This window comes from Gymnoscopelus microlampas, assembly GCF_963454915.1.
Source record: "Gymnoscopelus microlampas genome assembly, chromosome: 7".
NCBI classification, from domain to species: Eukaryota; Metazoa; Chordata; class Actinopteri; order Myctophiformes; family Myctophidae; genus Gymnoscopelus; species Gymnoscopelus microlampas.
The window spans coordinates 48,840,167-48,857,705 of NC_139944.1; the positions used below are offsets into that span (position 1 = coordinate 48,840,167).

At 41.8% G+C, this 17,539-nt stretch overlaps 1 protein-coding gene across 1 annotated transcript; it reads left to right on the forward strand.

Annotated features, from left to right (window-relative positions):
* Positions 1-668: 668 nt before the first annotated feature.
* Positions 669-6,429, forward strand: cnpy2 (canopy FGF signaling regulator 2). Its single transcript, XM_084062838.1, has 6 exons — positions 669-751; positions 1,562-1,668; positions 2,569-2,684; positions 3,830-4,030; positions 4,821-4,917; positions 5,343-6,429. Exons 2-6 carry the CDS (start codon positions 1,569-1,571, stop codon positions 5,384-5,386), a joined length of 558 nt encoding a protein of 185 aa, XP_083918964.1. The 5' UTR covers positions 669-751; positions 1,562-1,568; the 3' UTR covers positions 5,387-6,429.
* The last annotated feature ends 11,110 nt before the right edge of the window (positions 6,430-17,539 follow it).

The following is a 17,539-nucleotide window of genomic DNA, read 5'->3' on the forward strand; positions in this document are numbered from 1 at the left end:
CTCTGGACCAGAGCTAAGTAGGCCTACACTTTGATACCAATGCTTTTGCACTTTTACTTAAGTACATTTTGAATTATGGACGTTTACTTGTACAGACTATTTCTACATTGCAGTATTGATCATTTTACCTAAGTAAAAAAATTGAGTACTTTTTCCACCACTGTGTAAAACATGGAATGAGTGGTTAGAAATGGGTTTTAAAATGTAAAACATGGCATGATGAGTGGTTAGAAATGGGTTTTAAAATGTAAAACAGGGAATGGGCCCACTTCTCCCCATTGGCTCCTTTCAAGTGCCCAGTTCTCCAGCTGCTGTCTGACGACGAGCCGGTGAAAACAGATTTTTTTTTGTTGTAAAGGTCGTTTCACATGAACATCTTTTGTATTATAATGTTTTTTATTGTTGTATATCATCCCAAGGTATTTTTTTATTTGGTAAATATGTGTTATGTTATTATTTATTATGCTCCTTGGGTCCTGATTAATGTCCGGCACTCTCCGCGGCCACCTAAAAAAAAATGCCTAATTTACGCTGCGCCGTACGACGGTGTCGCGGTGCCGAGAAATAGCAGATCTACAAGCTCACAACGCGTTGCCGACGCGAAGCGTTGTGAGCTTGTAGATCTGCTATTTCTCGGCATCGTTGCCTATGTCACCACATTTTTACGTGGTGCCTGTGTGATGGAACGGCGTGTTTGTGGTAGCAGCGCAGCAGTGGTTGTTTTCAAATAAATACTACTAGTCAGACATTTGTAAGTTAAATGGAAAGTTTTATACTTTGAATGAGGCATTTTACAATGCAAAGGCTAAAATGTCATTTAGATAGCTTGTTATGTAAACAAATGCCATTGCCAGGTCATGTACTGGCATGCTATAGTGTGTAGCCTATAGTTTCAATGTTTTCAATGATGATAGCTTCTTGGTTTACTTATGATCCTAGATTACTAGACTAGACTATTTCTATGCATTTGATGTATTACCTCGTGTTTACCTTGCTTACTGTGCTACTGTACCTTGCTAAATGCCTAAATTGTAAGTTAGTTTAGTTATGCAAAGATAACTCTATATAGCAGTGGTTTTCAACCTTTTTTGCGTCAAGGACACCCAAATTGACACACATTAGCCCAGGGACCCCCATTTGAAAAGATATGTCAGGGACCCCCAATAAGAGACGGCTCTCTAGCAGTGATTCTCAACCATTTTAATTTCAAGGACCCCCAGTTTAACATGCATTAGGCTACAGACCCCCATTTAATTACATTTCTATCTCTGGGACCCCAATTTATATTATAAAATCAATGTTAATTTAACTCTGAGAGTGTACAAATGGAACCAAATGGACCCGTTAGTTACAGGCCTATAAGGGTCCATTTGGTTCCTATCCATCATTTAGCTGGGGACCCCCTGGAACTCCCTTCAAGGACCACTGGTGGTCCCCGGACCACTGGTTGAAAACCACTGCTCTATAGCGATACTTAAACTCACTTTGTCGTTGCTATTGCTAGTCCAATAGCATGTTTTATTGAATGTAACTGACACAAGACCCTATGTTTTAAATCCAGGTGCAAGATGAGGGAACCAGTCCTCTTCACACTGTGTGTGGTTCTGTCTCTCCTCATCACCAGTCTTCAAGGTGCTTCCAGGCAAGGACAAGATATCAAATGTGGAGGTATAATAGATCTATAGATTCATAGCACACACACTATCGAAAGATTGATAATGCAGCATATAATAACGTTACTTTACTATACAATTCACACCTGCTAGTACAGGGGTCTTCAACGTTTTCAGGCCAAGGACCCCCTAGCTGAGAGAGAGATGAAGCAGGGACCCCCTCTATATTGCATAAAATAGTCTTTCAGATTTAACTTTTTTTGTGTACTTGGTCTGCTCTTTATTTCCCTCTACACCAAACACCTCTTTGCCAAAAAATAGCCGATCTACAAGCTTGTGAGCTTGTAGGTCTGCTATTTTTTTGCAGAGAGACAAAGGTAAAAAAAAAATCACATCACACAAAGACTTGGCGGACCCCCTGTAGTAACTCTGAGGACCCCCTAGGGGTCCCGGACCCCCTGCTGAAGACCCCTGTGCTAGTACATACACATAATAGGCCCATATGAGGAAAGCCCCGTGTCTTTTATTTTAGATTTGAGCTCTATAGACTATAGCCTATTTAGCATACGTTTTTTCAGAAAACACTTTAGGATTTAGATTAACATTGGTTTAGAACAGTGGTTCTCAAAAATAGCAGATCTACAAGCTCACAGCGTGTCACTTCGTGCCGCACTGCAAGCTTGTACATCTAGTATTTTTGAACGTTTTTTTTAAATATATTTTAAAAAATTCAGATGGGGGGGGGGGGGGGATCCACGGCCATATATATCAATTCAGGGGTCCTTGGCGGCCATATCTATTTGGGGGTCCTTGGCATGAAAAAGTTTGAGAACTACTGATTCAGAAAGCATTTATGTACAATGGGCCTTGGGTCTCAGGTGTTAATGGGTTAAGTCCATACAGTAGCCTACATAATGGTCTGGACTTCCTCTCCTATGCCTCTGTTCTGATGCAGCTTGCAGGGCACTCGTAGATGAGATGGACTGGGCCATTTCACAGATAGACCCAAAGAAAATGATCCAGACCGGATCGTACAGGATCAACCCCGATGGCAGCCAGTCTATTCGAGAGGTAAGATGGATCCCCTTATACCTGCAATAATAACGTGATCTCTATCTTATCTTACTATCACATATTCACGCTTAGCCTAAGTATTGCCTATACGCACACTATCAGAGTAATTCATGTTTAAAGGGCAAGACCACTTTGGTAGAGGTTTGGGTTGTGTAGTTACCTTGCCATGATGTAACTCCAAAGGTGGACAAGAAATCAAAAATAATTGTTTCCATTGATTTAGAAATTGAACATTCAAAATATGCTCCTCATTGACTTACATTGTACAGTGAAACAGCTCTCAGAGTCACTCTTTTAGCATGTAAACAAACACAAACAAAGCTGACTCAGACAATATAGAACATCACCAAACCCAGTGCTGTTTGTTTTTTTTAATAAAAATGTCAACCTCGTGTTGATTTTACTATTTGAAGATCCGTATCCGCAGATCCAGTCTGGGTCCTAATAAAAATAGTAATAATAATAATAATACATCAGACTTATATAGCGCTTTTCTAGTACCCAAAGTCGCTTTACAAAACAGCTTAAAACATTTTTATTAGGAGAAAAGAAAACATTAAAAGGCTAAAAACAAAAGGCTAAGACGTAGAGGAAGAAAGTGAGGTTTGGTTTGGGTTAGGCAGGGATAGTGATTAGTGTTTGTTGGATTCATGTTAATGTGTATTTTCAGACATTTAACCACTTAAGCCCTCAATACTTAGTGAACTTGACCTTCACTTCACTCTGTACTTTTTTCCCTCTCTTTGCCGAAAATAGCCGATCTACAAGCTCACAATGTCTCACAGCGCGAGGCGTTGTGAGCTTGTAGATCTGCTATGTTTGGCTAAAGTTCTCCTTAGAGTAGGGATGCTAGGGTTCAAGTGGTTCATGTAAAAGAAAAATCCTATCACAAAGATTTGGCGACCCCCCTGTAGTAACTCTGAGGAGTTGACCTAGGGGTCCCGGACCCCCTGTTGAAGACCCATGCAATAGAGTGACATGATAAATTGAAAGTCATTCACCTTTATGGATGCAATAGGTTACAGCATGTGTTCTGCATAATGTTTTGGGGGTTTAGATTATTATTTAAAACAAATGTGAATGAATATCTTACTATCTATACAGTAGTACTGATATGATACCCGTGTCATTTGTACCAACAGGTTCCTCTTGCCCGCTCAGAGGGGAACCTACTAGAGCTCATGGAGGAGGTGTGTGAGGGGATGAAGGACTACGGTGAGGTCGTGGACTCGACCGACAGCAGTAGGTCAACCTATGTTAGAGTCACATCACGGAACGGTGAAGCCATGGACCTGTCGGAAGCCAAACTGGACAGTAGAATCACGTCTAGTTTGAAATTTGCTGTAAGTACTACTCACTCGGTTGTGGTTCAGAGATTATTCTACAGCAGTTATACTGGGACTCCCCCTATGGATACACAAGTAATAACATCAATAAAATGAAGTTAATAATGTTTCTATTCCAGTTCATCGCCGATATTGAACGTACATACTAGGAGGAGGACATGTGAAAATCTGACATAACAAACATTCCAATGAGTTCAGATTCTGTGCCAAGAGCTCGCTTTTGTCAAAATGCATCGTTTCATGTATGTCCTCACAACAGGATGATACGATTCATGTTAAATGTCTGGGAAGTTGCCCTTTAATTGCAAGGGGGTGAAGTTTTTTTGTGTTATTTATCTACGTTTTAGACAGCAATGTAAACATGTCTGGTGCTGTGCAGGGTGTTGACTGTTGACATTAATTCTTTCCTCGTAAAAAAAGTCTAATCTCAATATTAGCTGTGTCATTAATAAATCCAGTAGAATTCCTTGTCAATATTGTGCTGCTGTGCTGTCCAGGCTCTGTTAGTGGCAGACTCTTTCTTCTCCACAAAACAAAACTAAGCTCTGACTGGTCTCCGGATTTGACCCGGGGCGAGCGTTCTTGTATTCCTCTTCCTCAGAGCATGCTTTGCGTAATCTTTAGTATATATTTCAACTGCACACACCATCATCAACTTCTGTTCCATTATTTTACTAGTTAGAATGTTATAAGGTGGCCTGAGAATGGATACAAATACTGTTCAGTGTTGTGAATAATTTGCCGTTGCAATGCCCCTAACACAATGTATTCTGACTCTCTTCACCAGTGTGAGACAATTGTTGAGCAGCACGAAGATGAAATCATTGAGTTCTTTCATCATGAGACGGATAACGTCAAAGACAAACTTTGCAGCAAGAGGACAGGTATGTACTTTACTCATACCGTCTTGTCACACAAGACTGAACATTTTAAAGCTGCAATCCATAACTGTTTTAGGCATTAAAACATTATTTTAATGAATTTGTATGGGTGAGTACAATATAACCACCCCAACTTTGGTTGTCAGCAGTGGTCTCTCCTTGTTCTATTATTGAGACATTTAGATGCTGTGGTCGGGTAGGACACCTACTGGTCAATAAGAGGTATTGCATGAAACTCTAGTGGAAATAACTCGCCTTCACAAATGTGCGCCTCAGGAAAAACTTTGGCGCTCGCACGCAGGACCCGGGTTCGTTCGACAGGACATTAAAGTTGCGGATTGCAGCTTGTTTAGCAACACAACCAAAATCTGAATGAATTGTGGTGAACATTGTAATTCACTTTTTTCAATGTGATTTATACCCTGCAGATCTTTGTGACAATGCTCTAAAAATCCCCCACGATGAGCTTTGATGTCATCCTGCCTGCCCTCTCTTCTCAGCTGAGATGGGGGCTACTCTGCATAGTCTTGTCATAGTAGCAACATTTTATATACCTGTGACAGTGGTGAAAGGTGCTCACAAATCCTTAACATGAATGAAAATCCACCCAGAAAACAAAATGTATGCATTATTCCGCAGGTCTTGGAGAGCTGAAACTAGATTAGAGCTTTTAAACAACGACACAAGCTAAAAAAAAGAGCTTCACACTGATGTTTAACGGGAGTAGTTCACCCAAAAAGTGACTTACACCCCATGAAGCCTTGAATTCATGGAGATGTGAGTCTCCATTGAGTCTCCTACCGGAGACAGACAGCGCTGGTCATCAAATTATTGGCTTAGGAATGCGACAAAAACGGAAAAATCTCCATGAATTCAAGGCTTCATGCGATGTGTAATTGATAGAAATTAGTAGCAGGCAGTGATGATACCCAGACTTAACCTCTTAAGCCCTCTTAAGACTCCACACATTCGCTGTGTCGCTCACCGTCAATGTGGCATCTCCTTAAAAAAAAGGATCAGTCTTTGTTTTCTGGATCCCCGCATCGGAGTGGAGTTGTTAATGTTTACAAATATTTATTGAGCTGTATACTGATGATCACAGGAATAAGTCATGCAAATGTTGTTTTCCGGATGGATTTTCTCTTTGGGCAAAAGTAGAAATTCTCTGGAATTGTACTCTGTTCAATAGTACTCAAAAAGTCCTCAATTTAAAACACTGCTTAAATAGACATTTGTCACACTGTCGGATTACGGATTATGTAATATATACCTGTGTAACGGAGCCGTCTCCAGTTTTAAGATCCTCATGCTGTACTATTGGAAGGTGAACAGTCTGGACCTTTTCTCTTATTTGTTACAATGATTGAAATAGGTTGCCTTATTGAATCATGTGAATATTCTCCTGAAACGTCCATTTTTATGCATTTTGTAAGAAATCTGCTTTTGTTTCCTTGTCACACAATGGAAATATACTGTATTTGTACAACATCATTATGGGTTTATCTTCTACTTTTTTATAAAAATGTCACTCTTTACAGTACACCTTTGTACCTCTTTGCTACTCATTTGGCAGTTGCTTTTAACGTGTTTACTGCAATATGTTTACATATTATGCTTCGACTGCAGCTTTAGAACGTTAACAGAACATGACTTTTTTCTCTTAGCCTGCCAACTGATAATCAACTTGGATGTAGAGATGGTGTACCATTCTGATGTGCCATTGGCTCCCGTTCAATCTCAACTGTGAGCCCATGAAATGGATGACTTTTACAGCCAAGATCCTGAAACAAAAACTTTAACCAAAACAGCTTTCACAGTGGGTGAAATGGAAATTCGTCTCATGTAATACACCAGCCATATTATAGTATAACCTTTTCAAATACCAGCTTTACCATGGCTTAACAGTTCCATCTTTTAGCATTAGGGCTAGTGCATTTTAATGGAAATTACATTGACATAATGCTCAAGATGCATACGATTATACAGGCCACCACACACCCACTTGCGCAATTGTGTTGATGAAGCCATAAGAAAGGCTTAAGTTGTTTCTATATGAACATTGTATTTTATGATTGTCTTTGAGAAAGTATATTTCTTCTTTAAATATAAACCATTTCTTTCACTATACCTCTTAGAACGAAGTGATAGCTTTAAAGCAGTATTGTGTTAATCCATTCCATTAACTTTATTTGAAATATATAATGTTGCAGTCATGGCACCACACCAGGAAACGGCATCAACTGAGAGATTGTCTAATTACATTAGTAGTATCTGAAGAAGAAAAAGAAAAACCTTTCCAAGCACAGCAGATGAATATGAAAGATCAATTAAGGATGTGGAACGAAAATATTAACAATATGACTTGCTACAAATAATTGTCTTGGTCTGAGTTAATCTAGACATTTTAAATAATCTATACAATTCAAATGCCATTGCCTACATGTCAAAATATATAAATACTAAGTTTCAATCTCAAGAGATTGTATAATTAGAACAACAGTTAAGCAATGTACCGTATGAAAATGCCCATGGTTAATTGTTGGGTTCAGTCACTTGCTTTATCATTGAAATCGCATTGCATTGATGGTTCTTCACCATCCATCACCTTCAGTGAATGGCCTCTTACACTCTTTTACCCCTGCAACCTTCCCATTCATCCTGAACCCTGCCTGCCCCTATATATCTCATATGAGGCCATAATAGATGTGGTCAATTAGGTGGCCGTGTTGTCCAGGATTGTTGTCTCTGGTTTCTTCTTAAGCTACAGTCACATGCGTTGTTTCGTCATTGTAGCAGCGTCCCTCTCCTTTAGCCACATGTAGCTCCCAGTCATCTGTTTTAGAGCTCGACCGATGCCAGATGCTTGGGTCCGATCGATGACGATTTTGGAGAGTCCTAGTCCACCAATTAGCTACATATTCTAATCAATTTGAAGTTACCTAGATGTGATTAAAGTTTGTATTTGAGGACATTTGACTTATTAGAAAACATTTAAATTGAAAAATAAACAACAATTAAACTGAACTTTATTTTATTTAACTAAGCCCTATTCAGAAATTGTTCAAAAATAGCCCATCTACAAGTTCACAACGTGTCACAATGGGACAACGTTTGAAAACTTGTCGAAAAATGTTCGCCTATACAATGACATGCCCAAAATAGGGATGCCAAGTTGAAAGTGGTTAAAATCGGGACATTGGCTGCATATTTGCAGATACTGATGCCGTCAAAAAGGTCAAATAATGACCGATATACTGTATATTGGCCAGACCGGGCTCTAATCAGTTTTGTCTTCTACCTTTTGCTTTGTCTCCTCTGTCTGAGCATCAGAGACCTGTTCCGCGGCCTCCCCTTCTTCGTCTCCCACAACGACCGTATCCCCGGAGCTGCAGGAGAGCGTGTCCTCTTCAAAATATCCACGTGACTCTTCACTGCCTTTACTAGCCTCCTCTATTTGGTCTGTTACTGTTACCGTGTCTCTCCTTTCCTCTGGGACCTCCAGTTGTACTGGTTCGTTTAGCATTCCTCCAGTATTCCTGTGTTCTTCAAAAGACATGATGGCCTCTTTAAGCCCCTCGCTGTAATGGAACAGCATGTCTTCCGATTTGAAATCGACCTCCAAATCCAATGAGGAAATGTCCTCTCCTACACTTACACTATCCGGATCCCACAACTCGCTCAGCTCCTCCTCTTCGTTCTCCGAGTCGGGCGCCGTGTGTTTCCTTATGCGGTTCACCGCGTCCCACAAGGACATGGGATACTGGGGCTCCTCCGTGGATGTAGTTGGTGGACAACAGAAGTCGGGGGAAACACCGTCGCCTGCTAAATCTAGACATTGGGGACTTGAGGGGAAATAAGGGCCTACTTGAGGGGCAGTTATGCCGAGGTGTGAGGTGGTGTTTGATTCAGCAGAAAAGAGAGAAGATGAGAAATGCAGGGATGATTGAGGAAAGGGGGAGGTTTCTGAGGCGTCAGAGAGGGCTTCAGAGGGGTGAAGACACAGGTTAGATGATGTGGAAGACAGTGAAGCCGGCTCAGGTTGAGGATCTGTTACAGTTACCTTGTCTGACTCGTATGTGTTTGACACAGACGTCAGCTGGGAAGTTGGGAGCAGGACATCACCAGCAGAGGGATTCATTGTACTGTCTGGGGAGTGTGAGGGCAGATGGGAATAATTCTCGTCTCCCTGACTCTGTTCTTGATCGCAGCTTTCACAAAGCGACTCGCTGGTGATTTTACTTTCCTGCCAAGATTTGACCTCTCTTTCAGGTCGACAGTCAATAGCATTCTCATTGGACACATTGACTGTCTCTTCCAAAACACCTGTAAGATCCTCCTCATCCTCAGGTAGCTGACATTCAGTGACATCACTCTCTTTTACATCGACAGCCTCCTCCACTTGACCACATTCTGATGGCTGTTGCTGTGACACTGGCTCCTCTGTCACATCTTCGGAGAGACATTCATGCACGTTGTCGACCTCATTGTTTACGATCTGCATCGTTGTTTCATCCACATAATTCTCACCCTTAATACACGAGTCAAGAAAGTGCATAGCATCTTCTGTTACTCCCGATAAGTCGAGACACTGGGGACTTTCAGGAGGGCCCGAGGGAGACATAGAGCTGGGTTGTGAGATAGGGAGTGATTCAGAACCCAGCGCGGAAGTGAGATCCAGGAATGTCGTTTGAGGTTCCATTTGAGTAAAAAGGGAGGTTTCTGAGATGTCAGTAAGGGTTTCAGGGGGAAGATACAGGTTAGCTGTGGAAGAGAGTGAAGTCAGCTGGGGTTGAGGATCTGTTATTGTTACATTGTCTGACTCGCATGTATTTGACACAGATGTCAGCTCAGAAGTTGGGAGCAGGACATCACCAGCAGATGGAGACATTGTACAATCTGGGGAGTCTGAGGGCAGATGTGAATATGCCTCATAAAGGTCAGAGTGTGGATGGACACACTCAGAAGGAGAATGAGTGAAAACGCCATTATCATCGAGTTGATTTTTGTCTTCCTGTCTCTGTTCTTCTTGACCGCAAGATTCGGAAAGTAACTCATTTGTGATTTTGCTTTCGTGCACAGATTCAACCTCTATTTCAGGTTGACAGTCAACATCATTCTCACTGGACACGTTGGAAGTCTGCTCCAAAACACCTGTAAGATCCTCCTCATCCTCTGGTAGCTGATATTCAGTGACATTACTCTCTTTTACATCGACAGCCTCCTCCACTTGACCACATTCTGATGGCTGCTGCTGTGACACGGGCTCCTCTGTCACATATCCATGGACATTGTTGACCTCATCGTTTATGATCTGCAATGTTTCAACATCATAATTCCGGCCAACAAGATCCCCATCCTCTTCCTTTGTTTGGTGATATTCAGTGGCATCCACTTCAACGGTGTCCTCATCTGGACCACAATCTGACACAGGCTCCCCTGTCACGTCTTTGGAGAGACACTCGTTGTCATTATTGATCCCATTGCCCGTTATTATCTGTGTCATTTCCTCATTCTGGTCCTCAACACGTGAGTCAATGAAGGATGTTGAATCTTCTTCAGTCGGGTCGTCGCTGACGCAGCCAGCCAGAGGGATTCCTAGAATTCTCTCGGCACGCTCCTCCAGGGTCTCTCTGTCGGAGAGGGAGGGCAGGCCAGAGGAAGAGAAATCACTCACTTCCTTTGTCTGTTGAAGAAGCGCTTCTGCCTCCATGACATCTATGTTTGCAGCCTGATGTATTTTGTCTTGTTCTGATCCAGAGTAAGTGTCGGGCCTTTCATTCGTTTTTAGGGAGTGTATGTGAGCTGATATCTCTGTGTTTTGCTCTTGTGCTCCGGCCTCATTTTGTTGGTTGTTTGATCCGGTAGACTCTGCCGTGGCAGGGGAATCAACATCTAATTGACTGTTTTCGCTGTATGGCAATGAGGACAAATAATGGACATGTTCTTTTTTAGGAGCTGGAATTAACTCCATTCTAACTATGACACAGGTTGTGTCAATGACGAGAAAGCCACCGCTATTCTCAGATTCGGTGTCTCGCTGGATCTCTAATCTCCTGACTTCAATGTCAATGGGGTGTCCACTAACATTAGCACCATCCTCTCTATCAGCCAGACCCGATTTTCCTTCCTTGATGTTGGCTTTAAAAAAGGGGGGAGTCTCCGTTTTAGCCCTGTCTGTGTAACCAGGCTCCCTCCACAAGGGGCCCGGGTATTTAACAGAAGTGGGAGGCAATGACTGAGCTGTCTGTCTCCAAAATGCAATTGTATCATCCATGTTATCTTTTTCTGGGAAAGCAACATCTGTTTCTATCGGGTTTGATAAATGGTTAACCCCTTGCAGGTCGTCTCCGTGAGCAAGTCCTTGGTCACTCTCCGTTAGGTTTGCCGTCCCACTCCATTCGACGCTTCTGTCAGTTTGTGGGGTGAAGTGCTGGGAAGGGGTGCTTGACCCAACTGCAAGACTTGGAACACTGAAGTCCACTTCATCTGCAAGCTTGTGTATTTGGTTAATATCACTGGAAACCTCTCTTAATCCTGTGCTTTGAATATGTGTTGGTGCTGGTGAGTTGCAGTGTGGCAAAGATGTCGTTTTCAATGTTTCTAGGGAGGAATTTGACGATCCCGTGTCACACATTCGAGACACCAGGCAAAATATAGTCTGCCCACCTCTCTTTTTGTGAGACTTAAATTTTCGGCCCTCAGTGACCGTTGGTGATATAACGTCCTCATTGGGTTTTACTTCCTGAGCCTCCTGTTCTATTGGCCGCTGCACAGACGTGACACTGTCTGACCTCACGTGCGTGGGGGCAGGAGGGCTCGACCACAAACCATCCGTTTCCTGTCTTTGATATTTGAGGTCTTCAGAATCTAGCCCAGTTCTTTGTTCCAACACCTCTTTAGTAAACATCGCCTGTTCTCCTTCCCTCACACCCTTCAAATCTACAGAGTGATCCTGCTTTCTCGGCGAGAGCTGTGAACAGTATGTCTGCCTGTTACCTTCCTGCGCCCAGCTTGTGGACATCGTGTCATAGCGAGGACTTTCAGGTGAATTTTTGTGCGGACTGTTGTAGGGCGGAGGCGCAATGTAACCAGGAGGTTGGCTAAACACCCTCCTTTGGTAACCCGCCTGCTCTGGTGCGTTTGCCATGTAAGTCGTATTAGGAACAGGGGGATGTTGATGTGCCGTGTACTGCTGCTGTCGCCCTCCTCCTCTGTCCCACTGTCCGAACTCCCTGGCGTTTGCCGCCTGGTGCAGCGCCGCCACTCTGCTGCTCCTCTCCAGGACCGCGGCGTTCTCCGACGGCCCGTGCTGCTGCTGCGAGGAGGCCCTCTTCTGCTCCGCTCCCACGTGCCTCCTCCTGGGGAGCGAGTGGCTGTAGCGGGCCGCCCACGCCTCCAGCTCCCGGTAGCTGCTGTCGCTCCTCTTGGACGTCTCCTGTCTGTTGTAGTGCACGGGACTGCAGCTCTCCCACCTCCTCGCCGGCCAGCCGGGAACGACCGCCGCCGCCCGGTCATAATCCCTCTCCCTGTGCACGGCGGCCCTGTGGGTTCCTCCTCCTCCTCCTCCCCCCGCCGCGACCCATTCTCCTCTCTCCCTGTTCTCGTGAGGCGGGTATTCTCCAAAGTGCTGGAGCGGCTGGCGAGGCTGGCTGTCTATGATGAAAGGGAAGTGGGAGGCGGGGGCTGCTGTGGTCTCCGGGTCGGTCCAGTTGGTGTAGTCCTGTAGAACTCCTCCCGTTCTGGACCCCGGCACCGTCCACAAGCCGGGGTCCCTGCCTTGGCCTGGCTGCTCACACAGGTACGGCTGGAACTGTGTCGGTCGATGTTTATCATGATATCTATCAACGGGGGGAGTAAAAAAAGGATAGAAGGATGGTAGATTTACTAAAAGGGCAATGATAATAATAATACATTTGATTTATAGCCTATAGCAGTGCTTCTCAAACCTTTTCATGCCAGGGACCCCCAAATTGATATATATTTGGCCGCAGACCCCCATCTGAAAATATGTTGTGCCAGGGACTCCCAGAAGCAAAGGTTTGTGTTAAAATGGTCGCTTTAAAAGAAATATATTCAAAGATTTGCACGAATCTTGAAGATTTTTCAAAAATAGCAGATCTACAAGCTCATAGCGCGGCACTCGGTGCCGCGCTATGAGCTTGTATATCTGCTATTTTTGAATAGCCAAAGTGTAAAAGGTTAAAATTATTTTGATGCTATGTTCACACCCCCTGGAACCCCCTCAAGGACCCCTGGGTTAGGGTATAATACCTTTGTAAACAGTTTTTACAAAGTTATTTCCAAAATAAAAGAGCAATGTACTCAAAACAAAACAGAGGCAGTAAAACATTATGACATAATAAAAAACTAAACAGGATATGAAAATAAGACAATAAAATATGTAACAACAGTAAAAGAATCACAAAAAAGATTGTCTCTAAAAAAATGTTTTTAGGAGAGACTTAAAAGAAGACATTTATACTTTGTCAATCTCCTCAGGAACAGTAAGTCATCCCAGTTTCAATTTGTTATTTTCAACCAAACTATTCATATCAGGTCATTCAAAATGATGACCTGATACTATATTTTATATAGTTCTTAATGTATTTCTCTATATCTTTATCTTTCCTTTATCTCTATTTGATCTAACTTATTGAGTAAGTATACATTTATAATATTCATGTAATGCACCAATCACACAAGAAACATTTCTCACATGTGCATACATACACAAGTAAAACAGAAACAAACATTATCAGTTTAAAACAGTTGCCCACCCTGCAGCCCCATCAGAGTACGTTATATGAAATGGTTTTCACAGTATTGAACTCACGCATGTGCACAATTCCGTCCAGGAACGGTACCAAATTTGGGATACTGAGGTGTCTGCCCTGGATTCTGAGCCCAGAACTCCATCTTTTGGTCTAAAATCACACTCCTGAAACATAAAGAGGAGGAAGAGTACAAACTTTAAAATCTTTCTTTTACAATGAATACTTAAAAGAAAAGGATAACAGTGACTGACTTCTGGCTTCAATGTTACACTGAAGTTTCCTTAAATAGATTTTCACATCATTCAAAACACTCAATTTAGTTCTATACTTTTGTTCAGTAATTTTTAAGTTACATATATAGATACAGATACGCACTCCCATACCTTTGGCTGCTGTTTTCAGATAATTGTCCTTGTTGCTCATGAGGTTTGATGATGATGTCCAAGTGAGCGAGACAACTTGTTTTAAAAAGTCAGTGTTTGTCAAACCCCCTCCCACTTCACTTGCACTGCACATCCACACTCCCCTGGCCAGCCTCCCCGCATCCACAGCCAACCTAGCCACACAAACCTCCACACAGCACAGGGATTATATAATTAAGTCTTTAAAAATACTCCCTTGTAGCCTGTGGTGGATAATGTATATACTCAATTAAATGACAAAAAAAAATCAGAAATGTTAAGAAATAGGCAGAATAGCCTACAAGTAGATTGGCTATTTTCACTATATTTGAATTTGTTTTTGTGAGTTTGGGTCCCAAGAGTCCCTTTCTAGAAAAGTTGTGGAGTCAAAAGTACATATTTCTATTTGAAATGTAGCAGAGTGAAAGTTATTTGCTTGAAAAAAAAACCACAAAACTTACTTAAGTACAGTACTCAAGTAATTGTACTTAGCTGCTGCCCACCACTGCTTGTTGCTATATCCTCCTCTATAGTTATATCAATAAAGGCAGATACAAATACCAGAATGACAATCGGTAAACATCACGTCAATCACATTGGAAGTGTATTATGTGACTAACAACACCTTGAGAATTCAGACAATAAAGACTATTGTTTTCTAATCCTAAAAGGATTAGAAGGACAATTAAAGGACAGTATACATGCTATAGATATCAAATGTGTTACACAAATAACAATGCACGTACAGTAGCTTTACAAAGTGTTCTAATATTGGCCACATTTATGGATTTGGGCTTTAACATTTCTATCTTAATTACTGAAATAAATAATACAGTACTTGTATGGTAAATTACAGTGTAACTCAATTGTATCATCTTCCCTGAAACGTCTCAAAACAAAACAAAAGTATTCACTTGATGACACTTGTGACACACTTTCATTGCACAGTAAATCCTTAGTGTTAATTTAACTCAGAAGAGTGTACAAAATGGACCCTTATATGGGGCCAATTTGTTTTACTTTGTACAAACTCCAGAGTTTAATTAATTTACTTAAACGTTAAATCAAATGTACTTAACGCCACACAGTGCACAAATGGAACCAAAAATGGTGAATTTGTACACTCGTTCAGAGTTAAATTAACACCGAGGACTTCACTGTGTGGTGTGGACACTGGAACAGCCAATCCATGGACTTGGTCGGGGGGGAGCAGACTGTGCATGTAGATAGGGATCTGTTGTTTTGTTGGCCGGATTGTAGTGGAGGGAGCGCTGGGGGGGTGGCGGGGTGGTCTCCCTTTCTTTGGAACTCCCCAGCGTAACAAACAGGCTTTTCCGTCCTGAACAGAAACCCTGTACATCAGCAGACAGCAGGAGCAGAGGGATGAAGTACACACAGACAGCACAATCTGTTGATGTTGACAAAATTCGCCCTGCATGCAAGGAATCATCAATTAATTAGAGATGTACCAACACCATTTTTTCGATTCCCGATCCCAATACCGATTCAGATACCCATAACTTGCGTATCAGTCGATACCGAGTATCGATTCGATACCAATTCAAAAAAGTATAATCTAGGACAGTGGTTCTCAAACTTTTTCATGTCAAGGACCCCCAAATTGACACTTATTAGCCCGCGGACCCCCATTTCAAAAGATATGCCAGGGACCCCCATAAGAGAAGATTTTTTTTACGGCTCCAGCAGTGATTCTCAACCATTTTAATTTCAAGGACCCCCAGATTGACATTCTCAAAGTCATATCCAGGGATCCTCTGGGTTCCTTGACAGAGTTCCAAATGGAACCTTGCAGGTCTGTGACTCTTTGAGAGTGCACAAATGGAACCACATTTGGTTCCATTTGTGCACTCTCAAAAACCAAAACCATCTCCAACCAACATCTTCTTCGCCTTTGTGTAAACAGGAAAATATGGCTACCGTCCTTTATGAGAAGGCGGTGGAAATGGATCGGGCGTGTAATCCGTAGAGAGCGGAACAACATCACCCAAACTGCCCTTCACCACTGGACACCAGACGGTAAACGTGAAAGAGGTCGACCCAAGAACACCTGGCATAGGACAGTGGAGGGAGAGCTGAAGAACCTGCATCACACCTGGGGTTCTATAAAGACGCTGGCCCAGAACAGACAGGAGTGGAGATCCTTTGTTGCTGCCCTACATGCCAGCCAGCCGGCATAAAGGGAAGTAAGTTAAAATTAAAAGGTTTGAGAACCACCTATCTAGGAACAAATAAAGATTCCATTTCATAATTGTTAATGTGCAGCTACAAGTTAGTAAAATGATGTTAATAGTACAGTAAGAGTATAAAACTGTCATGCAACATCAACTGAAGCAATAAAAATATGACTGTAAAATAAATATCAAGTGATAAATATCAAGTGATACATGGTATGGCATAGTAGACTGACATACTCGCCGATACCGATACCAGCATTTTAGGCAGTATCGGCAGCTTTTCCGATACTGGCATTGGTATCGTAACAACTCTATCATTAATCTTCTGTTCTATGATCACGTTCCTCAATCGTTAAACTGTGTTGCTTTTATTATCTTGATTACAAATTTGCTTTTTATTGATAGCCCCCCCCCAGTCACTTTGTAGATTTATTTTGTCCCCCCACAATGACAAAATAAAGATACTTTCGTACTGCCATGACCAGTTGTTCTCAACCTTTTCTGGATCAGAGGCCCACTTGAAAATCTCAAAAGCGTCTGAGTGACCACTTAAGGGATAGTTCAGTCTTTGGTAGGAGACTCAAAGAGTCTCCATTGAGTCTCTGCTGGTCAAATTAATAATTTTGGGGGTGAACTATCCCTTTAACATGGCAGCCTATTGGTTGCCCTGTGTTAAGTGGTCAGAGCATGTTTATTCTTATGATCAATCAATCAAATTCTGGCTTGGATCAATGAAACTATTGTAGTTAGATAAGCTCCTATTTAAAAAAAAAAATCTCAAGGTTTAAAGAAAGAAATATTTCTACATTCTTTTACATTTTTAAATGTCATATCATTAAAATCGTAGTGTTTTGCCAATGATTTGGCAAAACTTGCAATGTCCTCATGGCCCACAGTGGGTCGGGACCCATGTTTGGGTTGCGGAAAAATTTTTATGGCCCGTGAGTTTCTGTGTCTTCCATATACACACATTAAAAAAAAAAAAAAAAAAAAAAAAAAAATATATATATATATATATATATATATATATATATATATATATATATATATATATATATTTTTTTTTTCATCTATTAAATGAATTTCAACCTATTTCAGAAGTATTCCATAGGTTTTCACTACTTTTGTGCAACACTCTTGTATGAAGTAGGACATAAATTTACAAACAAAAACTATAAAAAGTTGAAATATGGAGATACAAGGTTTCTGCCAGACAGCAACGATATCCATTCTGAATGCACAGCTCAAAATATTT

Bases quoted from the DNA above. Each gene is read 5' to 3' on its own strand.
- cnpy2 (XM_084062838.1), top strand. From the start codon at position 1,569: ATGAGGGAACCAGTCCTCTTCACACTGTGTGTGGTTCTGTCTCTCCTC. The intron at 1,669-2,568 runs GTATAATAGATC...GTTCTGATGCAG, and splicing joins ACAAGATATCAAATGTGGAG to CTTGCAGGGCACTCGTAGAT. The intron at 2,685-3,829 runs GTAAGATGGATC...TTGTACCAACAG, and splicing joins GCAGCCAGTCTATTCGAGAG to GTTCCTCTTGCCCGCTCAGA.